At 42.5% G+C, this 22,350-nt stretch overlaps 1 protein-coding gene and 1 non-coding gene across 11 annotated transcripts in view; both read left to right on the top strand.

Annotated features, from left to right (window-relative positions):
• Positions 1-22,350, top strand: part of Cpvl (carboxypeptidase vitellogenic like) — a 254,363-nt gene that overhangs the window by 118,346 nt on the left and 113,667 nt on the right. For 8 of the 10 annotated variants that reach the window (XM_031381948.1, XM_031381951.1, XM_031381947.1 and 5 more), the window contains one exon: positions 4,136-4,341. The exons of 1 other annotated variant lie outside the window; for it this stretch is intronic. In XM_031381948.1, coding sequence (XP_031237808.1) covers positions 4,136-4,246 — 111 coding nt within the window. In that variant the 3' untranslated portion in view covers positions 4,247-4,341. Of the gene's footprint in view, positions 1-1,776; positions 1,862-4,135; positions 4,342-22,350 lie in introns of those variants that run through there. One more of the 10 variants, XM_031381952.1, reaches the window with a different exon arrangement.
• LOC116100163 lies at positions 5,510-5,635 on the top strand. Its single transcript, XR_004122509.1, has one exon. It is a non-coding gene; the product is annotated as a small nucleolar RNA SNORA17 (small nucleolar RNA).

Here is a 22,350-nt window from a genome sequence, read left to right as displayed (position 1 = left end):
TCAGAAATCCGCCTGCCTCTGCCTCCCAAGTGCTGGGATTAAAGGCGTGCACCACCATTGCCCAGCAGGAATCTGTTTCTTTATGGTAAAGTTTCATCTATCTTAACACCCTGATCATGAACTTTGTTTTTTGTCTCACATGTGATGTCTCTTCCATATTGTCTTTGCATCCTTTTATCCCACCCAGTAATTCAGAGCCATCGTGTCCCCCACTATAATTTGCTAGTAATGTGTGCTTACCTACACTTAGTATTTGCCTAAGAATCATGCTACAGATATCCTAATTTATGAAATAGACCTGGTTTGGTATATTTGCCACATTCCAAGTACACAAGGAGACCTTTAACTGTTTTCACTCAGTTTACACTTTTGTGTAAGTGGCACTTTTCCCCCATTACTATTAATATTAATTATTTTTTGTCCATCATTTAGGGACCATTTTTTCTTCTGTCTGATGAACAAACTTTAACCTGTAGGCCAGCAAATCTTTCAGAACTCCAGGGGACACTTTTTCACTCTCCAGGTTTCATGATTTCTATAATTAACCCTCCTTCTTTTCCTGGGAAAATGGTTTTACTTTTTAAAAATATTTTATCTTATTTCATGTGTGTGTGTGTGTGTGTGTGTGTGTGTGTGTGCTCAAGCATGCACACACGCTTACCTGAGTGTATGTGTATGCACTGCATATGTACCTGAGGGAATCCACTTCCTTGGAGCTGGGGTTACAAGTGGTTTTGTGCTGCTCTGGAGGTTCTGGGGAGCAAACCCTGGCCTTCTGCAGGAGCAGTTGGCATTTTTGATTGCTGAACCAGCTCTCCACCTGATCCTGTCTTCAGTTTCAGCACCAGGCTGTTATGTGCTTAGATGCCATTTTCTCTGGTTGTTGAACTTCCCCAAACTGAGAACAGGTAGCTTTTATCAGGTCTGAACAATTCTGACCAATCAGTATTTCCTTTGCCTGGTTCCTTATGTTTTTATCCTTGAAGTCCAGCCAAGAATAATCAGACTTCCTGCCATCCCTGGCTTTCCTTCTCTGTTCTATGAATGCTATGCTGCTATTTGCCATGCTTTGGTCTGGATGTTGTTGACTAACCTGTTAACACAAACTTCTGTTTCTAATGCATTTTATATCTAATATGTCTAATCTACTCTAATACTGTCTGTTCTCAGTTTCAGTTTTATTAGAATTTATTTTTATAACCAAAAGAAAAAAAAAAAGGGAGGGGGTTGGAGAGATGGCTCGGCGATTAAGAGCACTGACTGCTCTTCCAAAGGTCCTGAGTTAAATTTCCAGCAACCACATAGTGGCTCACAACCATCTGTAATGGGGATCTGATGCCATCTTCTGGTGTATCTAAGGATGGCTTCAGTGTATTTACATACATAAGATAAATAAATAAACCTTTAAAAATTATTTTTATTGTATGTGTATATGTATGCATTGTATGTATTGTATGTATTATAGGATATGTTTGCCTGCATGTTTATGAACCTTGTGTGAGCATGTCACCTATGAAGGTCAGAAGAAGATGTCACAACTTTATTCAGTTCAGTGGTGAGAGGGTTTCAGTGGAGCTGACAGCTGGAATACTGAAGCAGTTTCTGGCTCTTCCTCCCTCTGCAGACACTCATGGATCTAATGGGAACTTTACTGTTTCCCAATGCCAAGCCGGCATTTCCTTTTCTTTAGAGGTTTTTTTTAGAGGTTTTCTTTGGGTTTTTGCTCTTTCTCATACTCATCAAACCATAAGGTCCTTTCTCTTGTGCCCATAACAGGAACAACCCACACCAAAGCTCCATCTGGATTTCTCTAGGAACACAGAATACTGTGATAGCTACATTTGGATCCACTGAGGCATCTAGAAGTCACATTTCACCTCCTGTTTGATAGTCATTGCTTGTCTGCAAGTGTATGATGGGAATACCCCAAGGATGGCTCCTGCTGTGTGTTGCTGAAGCAGCCCTGCCTTGCTCTGCGCTCTGGTTATCATGGACAGGTCTTGCTTCATTCATAGTCAGAGGTATCTGCTGGTGATCCACAGCTTGTTTCTGATGCTCACCTTCAGTTACTTTATCTTTTCAATGTGCCTTTTTCTGAGTGTATATCTTAGTTTGGCCAGTAGTTACCATCTGATAGCTGGAAGCCAAGATTTCATAGATAGGGTGTGTAATGAAGATAATAAGAGAACCTAAGTTTAAACTGGGAAGCCTAACAAGCAGGTGTCTGTGGTGCATCAGTTTGCAGTGGACACTGGGCTCTTCCAGCGCACCCTACCTCTTGTAGTTCCATGGGTTTCTTCTCCATTGTCCTGAACAGCAGTACCATCCTTTGCAAATCTGCTCAGGTCCGAAGCTTGAAGTGGAGGCAGCAGTGGAGGACGACTGCCGCTTGGCCTTTATATGTAATTGATCTTTAATTTCATTGGTTCCACTCTGGCACCCTCTCCCCACTCCTGTTTCTACTTTTTGAGCCTATACTATCCTTCATCCCAGCTGATGGTCCTCCACTGTTTACGCAGGGATCACTACCTTCAAAGCCTCCTAATTAGATATTAAGTAACATTTACAGTGGAAATCTGAGATTGGCATTCCCTCTATAAAATCATCCAGGTCCTGCCTAGAATAGGCAGATCCACAGACAGCTGAAATTGATTAGGTTGCTGGAGACTACCAGGGTGAGGACTAGGCAGCCAAAGTATCAGCTGATGTTTCTTTTGGAACAATGGAAATAATCCACAATTACCTACCAGTGATAGAGGATGCGCTAAATGTGACTGGATTTTACACCTTAAAGTAATTAAAGATGTAATTTCATGTTAAGTATATTTTACTGAAACTAAAAATAAATCCCCAGACATCTAATCTGTTCATCGTAGCACATCCCAGCAGGCCTGTATCCCGTGGTTGTTTGCCAGTTCAGCTCTCCTCTGTCTCATCCCACTGCTTAACAAGTGGGGCTGCATATAGAAAAACATGGCTGTTGTTTCCTGCACATGTAGGAATAGATTCCTTTATTGGCAGTGCATTCCTGCATCCCTACACCCCTGCATCCTGCATCCATGCACCCCCTGCACCCCTGTACCTCTGCATCCTTGCATCCTGCATCTCTGCATCCCTGTACCTCTACATCCTTGCATCCTGCATCCCTGCACCCCTGCATCCCTGCACCCCTGCATCCTTGCACCCCTGTATCCCTGCACTCCTGCACCTGTGCCTACCTACATTGTCAGTCTAGGGATCTTTCCCCAGAAATTCCTGACAAGTCTGCATCACAAGCCCATTGTGACTTCCTTTGTATTCTGGATGCTGAAAAAGCCCCAACTGGGAATCCTTTCCTGCTAGCTCCACATCTGTAGGTCTAGGGGCAATTGAAATTGTTTACTAAGAACTCCCTTAGAGTGATGGTTTAAGTGCTTGCATAACCCTTTTGAAACTCATGGCACACTATCACCCCCCAGAACATCTGGAACGTATGAGTTTAGAGGTTCCCAAAATATATCATTTCTGAGGATGAGGCTATTTCCATCTGGGGAGCCTTGAGATTAATCCTGTCACATTTACATATGTAATCACAAGTCTACCACATTTGGTTGCTCACCTCTGAGAGCTGCTGAGTGGCTTGCATCCTTGATTTGTGAGTGGTGAGACTAAGCTGGCTAATTAAAAGACAGAGTAGGTTCTGTTCAATTGCCACCTGACCTAGATGGGGAAATCTTCCTACCTTCAGGTCCATTTAAGTAAAACTTAAGAGTGCAGAACTCACTCCTAGCTAGAGCTCGGGAGCAGAAAGTCACTCTGAAGTGGGAAAGAGAAGTTATTTTGAAAATGATGCAAATTGGTATAAAATCTAAGAACTGGAGCTGAAAGGCTTTCTGGACTCTAAGGTAACTTATCACTAGGAGAGCTTACAACTTCAAGGTTTGTGGAAGAAAATGTTCTAATTTCTAATTTCTGCTTTCTGTCTGGGGACAGAACTTAAGGACTCCACCCACTAGACAAGGGCTCTACCACTGAGCTACATAGCAACACCGTTCTGAATTTCACATATATTTTAAATAGTGTTTAATCTAAGTTTATACTTTTCATGTATTGAAAATATTTATTTCCCTGTGTTCTTTTGTCTTTGGTCTCCAAGGTAATTGTCCGAGGTGGAGGACACATTTTGCCCTATGACCAGCCAATGAGATCTTTTGATATGATCAATCGTTTCATCTATGACAGAGGATGGGAACCTTATAATTCATAAGCTACTTTCCTGAAACAGGAGTCTTAATCACAAAAGAATATTGTTTAAAAAAAAACTAAATATGTCATGTAAATTAAAAATGTATCTTTTTTATATTTTCAAGGTACTTTTTAAATCAATAAGACTTTCCCTGAAACATGTGATCTTTTGAATGACAGTTAGGGATCATGAGCACTCTTAAGTGAAAATCATGTGTCTTTATGGGATGAAAAAAATTGGGTTCTGAGGCACTAATGGAATATCTAATCCCTTCCAGGGCAGAAAGTGTAATAAATTAATAGACTTGTAACATCATCTGGTTCTGTAAATACTAAGATGGTTTATCTCATGACACATCTGTGCTAGTGATGTGAATAATACAGTCAGTGACTCTGTATTATTGTTCTTGGCAGCCAGAAATAACTAAGGAAAGGTAGATTAACTTTGGCTGGAGGTTTCAGCCCATCCCAGCAGGAAAAGCACAGCAGGGCTCAGCCCCTGGCAGCAGGAGTGTAGTTCACAGAGTAGTGGGCCAGGCTAAAGCTGGGCTGGATTGTTCCTTCAGAATTCACCCCTGGGTCCTCAGAGCTGAGCCCCACATCCTGGGTTCCACAGCTTTCATCATTTGTTTAACCACCTGGGAAGTAATTGTTCATAACCTGAGACTGTGGAGACATTTCAGATTCAAACTGTCACAGCCTCTGATGATGCTGATGAATATTACTGAAAAAACAGCTGAGCAGTTCAGCCCAAGGAGAGGATGCAGGTATGACAGTCTCGCGAGGGCATTTTGAACATGGGAAGTCTCCACATAGAAGTTACCTTGTAATTCTCAGAGACAGAAACCTTTCTTGGAGAAGAACGATAATTTGCTAGCTCTCTGTAAGCAGGGAATCTGATGCACAGAGAGAACTCCACCTGCCTTCTCCTTTTTGGAGTTTGTTGGCTTGGTTGAGGTGTATACATTCAGTAAACAGCCTGTAGGGCACATTAGATGAATCATTTTAAATCTGAGTTTTAAATTCTCTGCTTCCTGTAATAAATAAAGAACAACCTAATTTTATGTCATTGTTAGAATTAAAATTTGAGCTAACCTGGCTTCAAAATATAGGTATTTGTGCATTCATTGGTGTTCTTCTGGCTAAACTTGCCGCATCCAAGCTTATTTCTCTTTGACACTCACGTCTTTGAAATTCTACAGCATACTTAGGTTTTGGGCATGTATTACTCAAGTATGATTTGGCCCACTGGAGAATTAATTTCTCCCTTTTATTTGAAAATAGACCTGCCCCTAGGAACATTGCAGGTGTGGCTGCTATGTCACATCAGTAGGTGGCAGAGAGGAGAGAGGCTATGTCTATGTTGAGTGTTCTGATTTATGAACAGCTGAATGTTTTGTAGCCTAAGAGTCCCTGAAAAAAGGAAAGCCTTAGATGACCCTCATTCTGGTGCCTGGGGGCCTGGACAGAGAACAACCCTGAAATAATTATTATTCTGGTACCAGGCAGGTCCAGATGGGGCCCCCACGATGGAGTGCAAGCTGGAGACTAGAACTCCTCCTGGAACCATAGGCCTGGGTAGAAATAAACCCAAGAAAGACAGTCTTGCACAATGGACCACTTGGGTGGTCCAGGGAAGGAGCAAGCCCAAGATGACCTCCAGACCAGAGCCATGGGGCCTGGACAGGAAGCTAACCTAAGATGAGCACCAGTCCAGTGACTCATAGGCCTGCAGGGTAGACAGACCATGATCCTAAGATGATCCCTGCCCAGCACCATAAGACATGAGCAGGGCCTAACACTCCCGAGACCACTCCCAAGACATTCTCAGACACTGAGGGCATCCCAGGCACACTAAGAGGAGCAGGTAAGTGGTAGAAAAATGGAAGAGAAAGAGAAACAGAAGAACATGGGCACAAGAAAGCAGAACTGGAGACTCGAGGGTGATGAGGAACAGCCTGATGCTAGTAGCTGGGGATGCCACCTAGGACCTTGGCTTGTGCTGCCACTGGAGGCCACATCTTGTCCATGGCCCTGCAGTAGCAGGGGTCTGTTGCCACCAAAGGCCAGGCAGATGTCTCTAGTCTGAGCTGCCACAAGCCCTGCACATTTCGGGAGTTGCAGGTGAACTGCCCCAAGGATACAAGCATTGGAGAGCTGGCCCTGCCACTCATCTCCCTCTTCCCCCTCCCTCTCACTACCTGTGGCAGATAGGAGACCTGGCCCTGGGGTCATCAGACCTGGAGATCGGGCCCTGCCCCTCTCCTGCTATAGCACTCAGGAGAACAGGCCCTGCATCTTATCTGGACAGCACTGTAGAATTGGCCCTGGATATGGGAGTTGTGGGTGAGCTGTCCTGAGGGTGTGAGTGTGAGAGAGCCTGCTCTGCTTCCTGTCTGCTGTACAGTGGTGTCATCGAGGGAGAGATCATTTCCCATCCCTTTTGCCCTTGCCACCTAGATGATAGGTGGGAGAGTTGGCCCCAACAAGGTCATGAAAGCAGGAGAGCTGTCCCTGCCCCTCACCTGATGACCTGGGCAGCACAGTAGAGCTGACCCTAATGGAGTGATGGGGGATGCGGGGCAGGGTCAGATGGCCCTGAAGATATGATCTCTGGAGAACCAGTCCTGCCTCTTATCTGCTGGGTGTTGAGATACGGGTGAGGGAGATACAGCCTCCCCACCCCACTTTGTCCCTTGCCATCTACGGCAGATGGGAATGCTGCCCCGGGCTCATGATAGTGGATGAACTAGCCAAGTCTCTCACCAGCTGCAACATTCAGGAGAAAGGACTATGTATCTCATCTGGGCAGCAGGGTAGAACTGGTCCTGGTTGCTAGGGGTGAGGTGTTGCTAGTGAGCTGACCCTAAGGGTGTGAGAACAGAAGACCTGCCCAGGTCTTAATACACACACACACACACACACACACACACACACACACACACACACACAGGATCGGTAGGGTAAGACGCTGACCAGCTCAGATACTTCTCAGCCTCAGACCAAGACCCAGGACTTTGAATTGGCTCATCCCAACATCGACTCCATCAATAAACTGCTGGAGTGCAGGAAGGGGCCTGTCCAGTTCTACAGATCCAAGCTACAGGATTTTTGTCAGACAAAAATCTATTTTCTTTTTTTAAAAAATGTTTTACTGTTCTTTTTTTTAATGAATTTTACATCATGCACCCCAGTCCCACTCATCTTTTCCTGCCTTCCTATCTACCTTACACCCTTGAAACCTCCCGCCTGCCCCTCATAAAATCTCATTGTGGAAGCTGTAGTGTGTCAGGGTTTGATCCACAATACACCCTTTTATCCACACTTCTTTGTTCCCCCACTTTCTCTTCCCCTCACATCTGGATCTACCCCCTTCTGTCTCTTATTAGAAAATAAACAGGCTCCAAAGGAATAATTATGAAATGATATAAAATAAAATACACTATGATAAAACAAAAACTCAAATATTGGAATTAGATAAAACAAACAAACTAAAGGAAAAGAATCCAAGAAAAGGAAGAGACCCACTTGCGTGCACACTCAGAAAGCCCATAAAAACACTAAACTGGAAGCCATAATACACACGCGCGCGCACACACACACACACACACACACACACACGATCTATAAGGTAAAAAGAGAGAAGTAAAAATATTGAGAGATAAAATTAAGATTAAGATAATTTTTAAAAAAGAAAGAAAAAGTCCTGACAGGACATTATGAGACAAGGAACCTCTAAAGATACCACTAAGCCCATTTTCTGTAGGGATCTACTGCGGGGCGGGCATGTGTCCTGTGCCCTTAGGAGTAGTCTGTTTCCCCATTGAAATTCCCTTGGAGAAAACTCCATTTGCAAGTGGTTATCAACCAAAACAGTTAGGGATGGAGGTATGTGCCTATGTCTTCTGTTAGCTCTAGGACCCCATCTGGGGTAGACTATGCAGGATCTGTGCATGCTGCCTCAGATATATACTTCGTATATCTGATGATCATGTGGATTTAGAAGGACTCGTTTTGTTTTCCTGGTGTTCCTCTTTCCCGCGTGTGTGAGTGTAAGTGGCTCTTACATTTTCTTCTTCCTCTTCTGTATGTTTCCCTGAGCTCGGAGGGGAGGGATTTGATGGAGACACCCCCCTGTAAGGCTCAGGGTTACAAGGTTTCTCACTCTCCATAATGTCTGGCCATTAAGTTCCTATCTTTGCCACCATTTGTTTCAGAAGGAGGTTTCTTTGATACCAGCTGAGCAAGTAGTTGATCTATGAGTATAGTAGAATGTCATCAGGAGTCATTTTATTGCTGCCTTGCTTATTTTTGTTGTTTGTTTTTGTTTTTAGAAAAATAGTATTTGGATTGACCCTAGGTTCTTGGTCACTCAAGCAGCATTGGGTATGGGTTCCATCTTATGAAGGGTGCCTCAGTAAAATCAGATATTGGTTGGTTATTCCCATAAGCTTTTCATTTTTATTAGATATTTTCTTTATTTACATGTCAACTATTATCTCCTTTCCTGGTTTCCCCTCCAAAAATAACCTCTATTCCCTCCCTCCTCCCCCTGTCCACCAACCCACCCTCTCCTGATTCCTGGCCCTGGCATTCTCCTACACTGGGGAATAGAGCCTTGATAGGACCAAGGTTCTCTCCTCCCATTGATGACCGACTAGGCCATCCTCTGCTACATATGCAGGAGACATGAGTCCCACCATGTGTACTCTTTGGTTGATGGTTTAGTCCCTGGGAGCTCTGGGGGTACTGGTTAGTTGATATTGTTGTTCCTTCTATGGGGCTGCAAACCCCATCAGCTCCTTGGGTCCTTTCTCTAGCTCCTTCATTGAGAACCCTGTGCTCTGTCCAATGGATGGCTGTGAGCCTCCTCTTTTGTATTAATCAGGCACTGTCAGAGCCTCTCCAGAGACAGCTATATTAGGCTCCTGTCAGCCAGCACTTGGTGACATCCACAATAGTGTCTGGGATTGGTGATTGTATATGGTAAGGATCCCCAAGTCCGGCACTCTCTGGATTGTCCTACCTTCAGTCTCTGCTCCGTACTTTGTCTCTGTAATTCCTTCCATGGGTATTTTGTTCCCCCTTCTAAGAAGGATCGAAGTATCCACACTTTGGTCTTCCTTCTTCTTGAGTTTCTTGTGGTTTGTGGATTGTATCTTGGGTATTCCCAGCTTCTGGGCTATTTATCCACTCATCAGTGAGTGCATACCATGTGTGTTCTTTTGTGATTGGGTTATTTCACTCAGGATGATATCCTCCAGGTCCATCCATTTCCCTAAGAATTTCATAAATTCATTGTTTTTAATAGCTGAGTAGTACTTCATTGTGCAAATGTACACATTTTCTGTATCCGTTCCTCTGTTGAGGGACATCTGGGTTCTTTCCAGCTTCTAGCTATTATAAATAAGGCTGCTATGAACATAGTGGAGCATGTATCCTTATTACATGTTGGAGCATCTTCTGGGTATATTCCCAAGAGTCCTCAGGTAGTACTATGTCCAATTTTTTGAGGTACTGCCAAACTGATTTCCAGAGTGGTTGTACCAGCTTGCAATCCCACCAGCAATGAAGTAATGTTCCTCTTTTTCCACAACCTGGCCAGCATCTGCTGTCACCTGAGCTTTTGACCTTAGCCATTCTGACTGGTGTGAGGAGGAATCTCAGGGTTGTTTTGATTTGCATTACCCTGATGACTAAGGATGTTGAACATTTCTTTAGGTGTTTCTCAGCCATTTGGTATTCCTCAGTTCAGAATTCTTTGTTTAGCTCTGTACCCCATTTTTAATAGGGTTATTTGGTTCTCTGGAGTCTAACTTCTTGAGTTCTTTGTATACATTGTATATTAGCCCTCTATCAGATATAGGACTGGTAAAGATCTTTTCCCAATTTGTTGGTTGATGTTTGTCTTATTGACAGTGTCCTTTGCCTTACAGAAGCTTTGCAACTTTATGAGGTCCCATTTGTCAATTCCTTTTTTTTTTTTTTTTGGTTTTTTTGAGACAGGGTTTCTCTGTGTAGCCCCAGTTGTCCTGGAACTCACTCTGTAGACCAGGCTGGCTGGCCTCAAACTCAGAAATCTGCCTGCCTCTGCCTCCCAAGTGCTGGGATTAAAGGCATTTACCACCACCGCCTGGCCATTTGTCAATTCTTGATCTTAGAGCATAAGCTATTGGTGTTCTGTTCAGGAAATTTTCCCCAGTGCCCATGCCCTTGAGGCTCTTCCCCACTTTCTTTTCTACTAGTTTCAGTGTATCTGGTTTTATGTGAAAGTCCTTGGTCCACTTGGACTTGAGATTTGTACAAGGAAATAAGAATTGATCGATTTACATTCTTCCACATGCTAACTGCCAGTTGAGCCAGCACCATTTGTTGAAAACACTGTCTTTTTTCCACTGGATGGTTTAACTCCTTTGTCAAAGATCAAGTGACTATAGGTGTATGGGTTCATTTCTGGGTCTTCAATTCTATTCCACTGATCTACCTGTCTGTCACTGTACCAATACCATGCAGTTTTGTTTTGTTTTTTGTTTTTTTTTTTTTTTTTACAATTGCTCTGTAGTACATCTTGAGGTCAGGGATGGTGCTTCCACCAGAAGTTGTTTTATTGTTGAGAATAGTTTTCACTATCTTAGGCTTTTTGTTATTCCAAATGAATTTGCAAATTGCTCTTTCTCTGTGAAGAATTGAGTTGGAATTTTGATGGGGATTGCATTCAATCTGTAGATTGCTTTCGGTAAGATGGCCATTTTTACTATATAGATCCAGCCAATTCATGAGCATGGGAGATCTTTCCATCTTCTAAGATCTTCAATTTCTTTTTTTCAGAGACTTGAAGTTTTTCTCATACAGGTCTTTCACTTGTGCAGAGTCACAGCAAGGCATTTTATATTATCTGTGACTATTGTGAATGGTGTTGTTTCCTTAACTTCTTTCTCAGCCTGTTTATCCTTTGTGTAGAGGAAGGCCACTGATTTGCTTGAGTTAATTTTATATCCAGCCACTTTGCTGAAGTTGTTTATCAAGTTTAGGAGTTCTCTGGTGGAATTTTTGGGGTCACTTAAGTATACTATCATATCATCTGCAAATAGTGATAATTTGACTTCTTTCCAATTTGTATCCCTTTGATCTCCTTTTGTTGTCTAATTGCTCTGGCTAGGACTTCATGTACTATATTGAATAGGTAGGGAGAGAGTGGACAGCCTTGTCTAGTCCCTGATTTTATGGGATCACTTCAAGTTTCTCTGCATTAAGTTTGATGTTGGCTACTGGTTTGCTGTATATTGCTTTTACTATGTTTAGGTATTGGCCTTAAATTCCTGATCTTGCCAAGACTTCTATCATGAAGCAGTGTTGGATTTTGTCAAATGCTTTCTCCGCATCTAATGAAATGGTGTTTTTCTTTGAGTTTGTTTATATAGTGAATTACATTGATGGGTTTCAATATATTTAACCATCCCTGCATCCCTGGGATGAAGCCTACTTGATCATGATGGATGAATATTTTGATGTGTTCTTGGACTTGGTTTGCGAGAATTTTATTGAGTATTTTTGCATCGATATTCACAGGGGAAATAGGTCTGAAATTCTCTTTCTTTGTTGGGTCTTTGTGTGGTTTAGGTATCAGAATAATTGTGGCTTCATAGAATGAATTGGGTAGAGTACCTTCTGTTTCTATTTTGTGGAATAGTTTGAAGGATATTGGTATTAGGTCTTCTTTGAAGGTCTGATAAAACTCTGCACTAAACCCATCTGGTCCTGTGCATTTTTTAGTTGGGAGACTATTAATGACTGTTTCTATTTCGTTAGGGGATATGGGACTGTTTAGATCATTTATCTGATCTTGATTTAACTTTGGTACCTGGTGTCTGTCTAGAAAATTGTCCATTTCATCTAGGTTTTCCAGTTCTGTTGAGTATAGGCTTTTGTAGTAGGATCTCATAATTTTTTGGATTTCCTCAGTTTCTGTTGTTATGTCTCCCTTTTCATTTCTGATTTTGTTAATTAGGATACTGTCTCTGTGCCCTCTGGTTAGTCTGGCTAAGGGTTTATCTATCTTGTTAATTTTCTCAAAGAACCAGCTCCTGGTTTGGTTGACTCTTTGTGTATAGTTCATTTTGTTTCCACTTGGTTGATTTGAGCCCTGAGTTTGATTATTTCCTGCAGTCTACTCCTGTTGAGTCAATTTGCTTCTTTTGGTTCTAGAGCTTTCAGATGTGCTGTCAAACTGCTAGTGTATGCTCTCTCCAGTTTCTTTTTGCCAGCACTCAGAGCTATGAATTTACCTCTTAGGACTGCTTTCATTGTATCCCATAAGATTGGGTATGTTGTGGCCTTCATTTTCATTAAACTCTAAAAAGGCTTTAATTTCTTTCTTTATTTCTTCCTTGACCAAGTTATCCCTAAGTAGAGTGTTGTTCAGCTTCCATGTGTATGTGGGATTTCTATTGTTTATGTTGTTATTGAGGACCAACCTTAGTCGGTGGTGATCTGATAGGATACATGGAATTATTTCAATCTTCTTGTATCTGTTGAGGCCTGATTTGTGACCAATTATATGGTTAAGTTTGGAGAAAGTACCATGAGGTGCTGAGAAGAAGGTATATTCTTTTGTTTTAGGATAAAATGTTCTATAGCTATCTGTTAAATCCATGTTTCATAACTTTTGTTAGTTTCACTGTGTCTTTGTTTAGTTTCTGTTTCCATGATTGATGAGAGTGGGGTGTTGAAGCCTCCCACTATTATTGTGTGCAATGTAATGAGTGCTCTGAACTTTAGTAAAATTTCTTTTATGAATGTGGATGTCCTTGCATTTGGAGCATAGATGTTCAGAATTGAGGGTTCATCTTGGTAGATTTTCCCTTTGATGGGTATGAAGTGTCCCTCCTTAGCTTTTTTGATCACTTTAGGTTGAAAGTCGATTTTATTCAATATTAGAATGGCTACTCCAGCTTTTTTCTTGGGACCATTTGCTTGGAAAATTGTTTTCCAGCCTTTTACTCTGAGATAGTGTCTGTCTTTATCACTGAGGTGGGTTTCCTGTATGCAGCGAAATGTTGTATCTTATTTACATAACCAGACTGTTAGTTCATGTCTTTTTATTGGGGAATTGAGTCCATTGGTATTAAGAGAAATTAAGAAAAAAATAATTGTTGCTTCCTGTTATTTTTGTTGTTAGAGTTGGAATTCTGTTCATGTGGCTATCTTCTTTTAGTTTTGTTGAAAGACTACTTTCTTGCTTCTTCTATGTAGTTTCCCTCCTTGTGTTGGAGTTTTCCATTTATTATCCTTTGAAGGGCTGGATTTGTGGAAAGATATTGTGTAAATTTGGTTTTGTCATGGAATACTTTGGTTTCTCCATCTATGGTAATTGAGAGCTTTGCTGGGTATAGTAGCCCGGGCTGGCATTTGTGTTCTCTTAGGGTCTGTATGACATCAGCCCAGGATCTTCTGGCTTTCATAGTTTCTGGTGAGAAGTCTGGTATAATTCTGATAGGTCTGCCTTTATATGTTACTTGACCTTTTTCCCTTACTACTTTTAATATTCTTTCTTTGTTTTGTGCATTTGGTGTTTCTATTATTATGTGATGGGAGGAATTTCTTTTCTGGTCCAAACTATTTGGAGTTCTGTAGGCTTCTTGTATGTTCATGGGTATCTCTTTCTTTAGGTTAGGGAAGCTTTCTTCTATAATTTTGTTGAAGATATTCACTGGTCCTTTAGTTTGGAAACCTTCATTCTCAGTTTGGTCTTTCATTGTGTTCTGGATTCCCTGGATGTTTTGGGTTAGGATCTTTTTCCATTTTGCATTTTCTTTGACTGTTGTGTCAATGTTTTCTATGTTATCTTCTGCACCTGAGATTCTTTCTTTTATCTCTTGTATTCTGTTGGTGATGCTTGCATCTATGGCTCCTGACTTCTTTCCTAGGTTTTCTATCTCCAGAGTTGTCTCCCTTTGTGATTTATTTATTGTTTCTAGTTCTATTTTTAGATCCTGGGTGGTTTTGTTCAATTCCTTCACCTGTTTGGTTCTGTTTTTCTGTAATGCTTTAAGGGATTTTTGTGTTTCCCCTTTAAGGGTTTGTACCTGTTTACCTGTGTTCTCCTGTATTTCTTTAAGGGATTGTCTATGTCACTCTTAAAATCTTCTATCAGCATAATGAGATATAATTTTAAATCTGAATCTTGCTTTTCCAGTGTGTAGGGGTATCCAGGACTTGCTGTGGTGGGAGTACTAGGTTCTGATGATGCCAAATAGTCTTGGTTTCTGTTGGTAAGATTCTTGTGTTTGCCTTTCACCATCTGTTGATCTCTGGTGTTAGATGTTCTCTGTCTCTGGCTGGAGCTTGTTCCTGTGGGTCTGTAAGCCTGTGTCAGCACTCCTGGAAGACCAGCTCTCTCCTGACAAGACCCATGCACAAAAGGCTGTGGAATACCTGTACCTGCTGGGTGTAAATGGATGTAGGAAGGACCTTGTCCAAGCTGCTCTGCTGCTTCTGTGGCCTGTGTTCTTCTGGCTCGTCCCACCCTAGACAGTTACTGAACTCCCATAAGCTTTATGCTACTAACGCACAAGCATTTTTGCAGGCAGGATGCCATTATAGACCAAAGAGTTTGTGGCTGGATTGGTGCTTACATTTCTCCTTTGATAGTGTGCAGAGTTTCTTCCTGTAGCAAAGACACTAGCTTGCCAAGCCTCCAGAAATGGTACTCATCAGCCCTTCCAATGGGACAGGCCTGTGGAGGCAAATCTGTAGATAGTTAACTTTAAGGAAGGAGGGGGATCAGCTAAAATTAAATATGAAAATTCCATAAGGAATCCTGCTTCTTTTTAAGCTAACTAAAAATTAAAACTGAAAATAAAGGAGGGAATGTTAGCTCAGAGGCTAAAGAAAACCAGGTTATTAGGGTTAACTACAAGGGAGTCATTTGTAGGTATTTTACAAGTGGAGTGACTACTCCTTGCAGGGTGTCCAGGAGTAAAGTTCTAGAATATCTGTATATTTGTTTCATTTTGAAATGAGAGCATAAATAAGCTTTCTCATATTAAAAGTTGATGTTCACTGTGCCCCTCCATTTGATAAACCTGTGACATCTACAGAGGGTGGCTGTCATGGAGAGGAGCCCACAGAAGCCTCTTCTGGTGTCTCAGGGTCCAGCATGTCCAGGAGCTGAACTTTACAGGAGACACACCATCACCAGAGATTAATTTCTTCAGATTAACTTTATAAAAGCTTCCCAACCTTTGTAATACTTTGCTCCTTTCTCAGTGTTTGGACATTATGATCAATTATTATAGTACTTTGTTATGAAAAATGTGGTCCCTATATAAACGAGAACACACTAATAAAATATATCTAATCCAGTTTTCACCTTGTTATAGCTTCAGAATAAAAATGAAAAGGGACAGTCAGAAGAATGTCAGTCCATAGTCATAATGAAAGTCTACTATGCCACAAAATCAGTTTAACAGAAACACTTTTTGCGAATTGTAGCTCTCAACTCTTGATGGGGAAGAGGCAAGTGGGTCGCTGTGTCACTCCATTACTTTGTGGCAACATCTCTGTTAGCCAGTGGCCAATGGCAGCACGCCACCTCATATGCATTCTTCTCAAAGGAGGGCACAGCTTTGCCTTGCAAGGGAGAGTGGCATGTCACAATTAGAGAGGTGCTGCTTTTTTTTTTTTTCACGTCTTGAATCTATAACAAGAGAATGTAAAAACAGATGTTTGGAAATGTTTCCATTTTGCTTTAAGGACATTACCAAAACAAAAGCAAATCCTTAAAATCCAGAACAATTTCAGTGCAACGTTTGCATGGGAGAGACAGGATGGGGAAGTTCTCAGTATGGACCTGCAAAGGAGGTCCAGCTTCTGCTTGGAGCCACGCAGCTTTGTTCACTGGCCTTTTCCGTTGTCGTGGACTTTGAAACCATGCCATAAAGTAGACAGAATGCACAGCTAGACACAGTTGCCATGTTAACTCAAGACTGCCAGGCTAACTCAAGGATTTCCCCAATGACAAAGCATAGCCACACACTGATCCCATTAAAGGTATGAACAGTGACATTGCAGAATGCAAACACTTTGTACCATTAAAAGTCAAACATTTTTTTCTTTTTTACTTTTTTTATTAGATAATTTATTTACATTTCAAATGTTCTCCCATTTCCTGGTTTTCCCTCTGAAAAAAAAAAAAAAACCTGTCCCCATCCCCCCTACTCACCAACCCACCTTCTTCCACTTCCTGGCCCTGGCATTCCACTACACTGGGGAATAGAACCTTCACAGGACCAAGGGCCTCTCCTCCCATTGATGACTGACTAGGCCATCCTCTGCTACATATGCAGCTGGAGCTATGAGTCCCACCATGTTTAGTTCCTGGGAGCTCTGGAGGTACTGGCTAGATCATATTGTTGTTCCTTCTATAGGGCTGCAAACCCCTTCAGCTCCTTGGGTCCTTTCTCTAGCTCCTTCATTGGAGACCCTATGCTCAGTCCAATGGTTGGCTGTGAGCCTCCACTTTTGTATCAGTTGGGCACTGGCAGAGCCTCTCTGGAGACAGCTATATCAGACTCCGGTCAGCCAGTACTTGTTGGCATCCACAATAGTGTCTGGCTTTAGTGATTATATATGGGAAGGATCCCCAGGTGGGGCAGTCTCTGGATTGTCCTTATTTTAGTACCTGCTCCACACTTTGTATACACACTTTGGTCTTCCTTCTTCTTGAGTTTCTTGTGGTTTGTGAATTGGATCTTGGGTATTCTGAGCTTCTGGGCTAATATCCACTTATCAGTGAGTGCATACCATGTGTGTTCTTTTGTGTTTGGGTTACCTCACTCAGGATGATATCCTCCAGATCCATCCATTTCATCAAACACATTTTAAAGAAACTATATGTTTCATATACACATATATGTGCGTGTATTTGTGTATGTGTATGTGGGGGGGAGGGCAGGTGAGCCTGAGCATATAACTGTCTATATGGTGCACATGTGGAGGACACATGTGGTCAGGTCTCTTTCACTGTTGGGTTCCATGGACCAGATTCAGGCTATAAGGTTTATTTGCACGAGCTTTTACTGCTGAGGCTTCGGCTGGACTTTTATTTTACTTTTTAAGTTTATTTTTGTGAGACAGGTTTTAATTGAATTTGATTATTTTATTGTATTGAGAAAGAATCTCACTAGGTAGCCTTTCATGGCCTTAAACTTATGACAATTCTCTGCGTCTGCTTCCCAAGTTCTGGAATTATAGATGTGATGCACCATACCCAGTAAGAACTTGATATTTTAAATTTCATATTTATTTTACCTTCTGTAGTCTCTATTTTAATTAAGATGCCCTATGTTTGTATTACTCATATGTTAAGAATGTAGTTGTACATTTGAATATGCCATTAGTGTTTTTGGTTTGCAGAGCTAAATGAACAAAGAGCCTCATACATGTTAAGCAAGTGTCCCATGTAAAAAACTGCATGCTCAAACCCATGTATTTTTAATGAAAAGGTTTTGACAGCAACAATGTTTGGACACTGCTGTTTGGGAAGCAAAGAAAAAAATGTCAAATTTAAAGGTAGCTTTAAATTTAGTGCTGATTTTCTGAAGTTAAAAGAGGACAGGGAGAAAGGGAGAGGGTGGAGAGGGGAGGGAGGAAGGGCAGAGGAGGGAACAGAAGGAGAGGGAAAGGGTAGCGAATGAGGTTGGGAAGGTATGGGAGGAAAGGAGAGAGGGGGGCAGAGACAAGAATGGAAGAAGCAGTGGACACACCATTTACTTTGAAAGTTGCCTCCATTGGACTCTAAGAAGCTACAAAGTCAATGCTATATCTGTAAGTGCATTTGAGTTACAAGTCTCTGCAAAGTTCGAAGACCTGTAATTTAACGAATGCTGCCAAAATATCTTTTATTGTGCCACCAGAAATACAATACATACAGCCAGAAACCAAGGCCTGGATCTTGTCCCTCGAGTCATGTGACTAAAATACCTGATGAGCAGAAAGTCCGGTATTGCCCCTTCACCCCTCTGTGCATCTGCTGATTCATAGGCTGTGGTGTTGTGTCAGTCTTATGCTGTTTAAGAAATGTTCTGTTCTTCATGCAAGATGCCTGAGGGGTAATGGCTGGCTGGGGACTCTTCAACTCCACTATTAGAGAGGGCGCTTGCATCTGGCGGATGACATAGAGCTACCTGCACAAGTGTGTTGACTTTTCTCCATAGAATCATGGTTGTTGCTATTACAATGCTAGAGATTTAAAAAGCATTCAGGAAATAATATAACCCTGAAAGTGATTAATTTTTGTTGTCCTTAGCATACTGAGCCTAGGAATTAAGCACGGGCTGTTGTGATTTATATCTACTAGAGACCAAGATCATCTGCTCAATCACTTTAGCGGGACTTTTGGCAAGCTGGGTCGTGTGATGTAGGGCCTAGTGCATCCCCCTGGGCTCTGGCTGAGTGGGGAAGGCAGGGCTGTAGCTGCTGCCTCAATGGATCTTACAGAAAGTGTTATTGCATCTAGTCAAATCTTTGGGAGTGAATATTAATCTTTTTCTTAAATGTTTTATTTTCAAATTGTGAAAGTAAATAAACAATCTCACAGCACACACAACCGAGTGACGACTGTGAACTTGTACCTATGCTTCAGAGACTGGCATTTGTGGGAGAGATGGGGAGCCACTACCAAAATATCACACCACACGTGCGCACACACACACACACACACACACACACACTGAAAAAGAGGACACCCCTCCCCCAAGAAGATGCTGTGACGAGAAGAAAGGAGCGCAGATACATTAGATGCTCTGGCAGCGAGCAATCGAAATCTGCCCGCCACACACCAGTGTGGAATCTCAGCAGAAAGATGAAAGATGGAGCCTGCCTGTTGTTGACCTACACTGGAAATACTTGAGAACTTCCCAGTGGATATTTTCAAGCAGAATCCACGTGTATATCTAGAAATGTCTTAAAGAAGCTGAAATTCTCACACATGGAAAAAGAAAGGGTGGAACAGGAGCTACTCCAGGACCAAGGGAGGGAGCAACTGACACGCACAGTAGGACGCAGCAGTCAGCTGTGTTCACAGACCTCCCTCCAGCCGGGTCCTCCTGCTGCCCCACACTATGATGAGCCACATTAAACCAAGAGACAAAACTTATTCCATGTGACAAGGACCCAGGGGCCCTTGAAGTCTTCTAACGGGGATGAAGTGCTCATGGATACTACTTCATGAATAACTCCAGAGCCTGTCCTCTAACAGAGGGAGCTCCATCATGGCCAGAGAGTAGAGGAAGGGGTGCCTACTTACTCCCCAATGAGGAAAAGTGTGTGCTGCCCAACACTGAGCCTCAGCATTGCTGTGCGAGAACAGCGAGTCCTCCTTCTGCCTCTTATTTTTCTCCTCTTATTCCCAACATATTTTTTTTAAATCTAAATTCACAAATAACTTCCCTAAACTCCTTTCATTGAGAGAGGCGAAGCATCGGGTCCACAACAAGCTGGTTGGACTAATTCCCAAGAAACCGTGGCTTACTTTTCCTCTTCTGTGTCTATACACCCAGGAAAAGCTCTGAAGTCCACCTACCAAATGGTACTGGTAGAGTGTGAAGTGCCGTTTCTGTAATGAAATCCCTACACTGAGGTTGGGGGGTGGTTAGGTGGGACAACAGCAGCAGCCGGCATGGGCTGTCATTCACCAAGTCTGGTCTCCCCAGGGAAGAGAACTATTCTTTAAAGAGGACATTTTGAAATGGCCCTATCCTGTGATTCACTGGAGGGAAGTGACAGAGGCTCTGGGGGCCAAAATAAACAAAAGTTCAAAAAATATATGCAGCTTTTATGACAAAAGCTTCAAGTGCCTCTGCATTTGAAAACTGAAGTTGACTTTGGACAGGGTTGGAGGGGCCATGGGCAAGGATTTTGTTACTCAGACAACAAGTCCTTCTAAGTGGCATTTCAGCAGCGGCAGTGGGCTGCAGAAGAAATGAGATCTCTAATACATCATTGCTTGCTCAAACGAGCTCTAGTGTCTCCCAAAAACCTTCATATTAGCTAGGCTTGAGTCTCAGAACAACTCCTCGGAGGTCTAGTTTCATAGCTAATGAGATACATGGCTTTCAGACACGCAGCCAACTCCACTGAGCATTGCCTCTGCAAAAAAGCTCAAAGACAGGAGAAGGAGGGAACTCCCCAAGCTTCTGTTACTCTAACTTGTCATAGACTCCTCCCTCTTTCTGCCTCTTTTGCCCTCCTTCTGTCTCTCTTGGGCCACTTTGTAAAGAGTTGATGGTCACAGATTCAAGTCGGAAGCATTATGAGATCAAGAATAGGAATCCAATAATCTTGGAGCTGAAGCAATGGCTCAGTGGCTAAGAGTACTTGTTGCTCTTGCAGAAGACCTGGGTTCAGTTCCCAGCACCCAGGAAGCAGCACACAAACATCCATAACTCCAGTTCTAGGCGATCTCATGCCCTCTCCTGACCTCTGCCTGGAGCCAGCACACACATGGTGCACATAAGTACAGGCAAGCAAAATAATTAAATGCATAAAAGTAAAATAAAATAATTCAAAATGCAGGCAAAACATATATATATATAATTGTCATATATATATACATATACACACACATATGTACATGATAAAAATGTAGCATTAAGTGGAAAAGGAATTCAGTAATCCTGTGTTATTAGGCTATTCTGGGTACAGTGATTAACCCCAAAACAGTTGGTTTAAAATTACTAGTGGCAACACCTGCCAAAGCAGAGCCTTCTAGTAAAGAGAATGCTGGCAAAAGTAAGAACATGGGAAGGCTTGTATAATTCTCTCCTAATTCTTGCTCTAAGCAAGTATTCCCAACAGCCGGTGGAACGGGATAAAGCAGGAGGTCAGCATCTGGAGGTGATGTTAGGTGGTTGGGTTTGGTGGCATGGAAACAAGAAGTGAAACTGAACTTAGGAGGCCTCTTTAAATGGGGTGCCAACTGCCCAGCAGGAGACTGACAAGGATCAGGCAGGCAATCAGGCTGTTCCCTGACGAAGGGAGCTATGAGCTTTTATGGATTTTTCTGGGTGGGCTAAGCAGGTAACTTTTATTCATGGTATGCAGTTTCAAAACTTGTCTCTGTGTTCAAGCATCCTGGCCTTGTACTTGTGGGCTAAAGAAGTGAGTATTTTCTAGGAAAGACTGTGTGGGACTTAAAGCCTCAAATTTTACTCCCAGCTTAAAGGTACTTCCTCTCACATCTACCTGGACAGGTTTCACACCAGGACACCAGGACACCTTGTTTACTGGAGAAGAGACTTGAGATTACAGGAGAAGGCTCTGTTCCTCAACAAGTGACCATTTTTACATTCAGTCTAGCAGTTGTTTAAAACCATGACCATTCTCAGGTTCTCAGGTGACCCTGTGGGCAGCCTCTCCTCTCAGCAGTGACCGTGACTCTCTCTTGACTGAGAAGGCCAAAGGGAGTGGCCTGACCCGAGTTCACTGTTTACAGCTCCATGTGTCCCTATGGAACCAAATCCAACATAAGCAGATTTGGGGTCTTCTGTCTTCTTCAAGGCCAGCAGCTTCCTGGGCTCCTGCTGAGAACAACCCACTTTGCATAGCTGTCAGCCTCCCCTTGTGTCCGGCAGGTGCCATGCATGGTCTGCATGTTCTCTGGAGTGCCACACAACTCTTAGAAGGTGTCTTGCTGCTAGCCACTGCCCAGCCCACTTCTATCCACCTCAACTGTGCTGCCACTGTGCCTTACAATGCACATCTCAGAGGCTCCCTGGCTCAGAGATTGCCAGGTATCAAGAGAGGACATCAAGCCCACTGGCTTGGAAGGCTTTCCACAAACTGGCTCCAGTGCGATCTTTTAGTTTCTCCTACCTGCAGTCAGGTGAGATTATTTACCAGCAAGCACACCTAACTTCTATTTCTATCTTGCTTTTGACTGTCTATTGATCATGTTGTATCTAAGAAAATTGAAACCAATCTTCAAGATCTAACTGGGTGTGAGACGTAGTTAAACTTCATGTCTTTCTGCTTCCTCTGTCCCTACCCAGTGTAACCACTTTCTCATACACTGCTTCTCTGGTGGAACTCACATGCTTGACCTCAGTCTAAGCTCTTGTTTGTTTT

The sequence above is a fragment of the Mastomys coucha genome, unplaced genomic scaffold (genome assembly GCF_008632895.1).
Source record: "Mastomys coucha isolate ucsf_1 unplaced genomic scaffold, UCSF_Mcou_1 pScaffold20, whole genome shotgun sequence".
Lineage (NCBI taxonomy): Eukaryota > Metazoa > Chordata > Mammalia > Rodentia > Muridae > Mastomys > Mastomys coucha.
The sequence above is the reverse complement of the archived record's forward strand: the minus strand, read 5'-3'. Positions and strand labels throughout refer to the sequence as shown.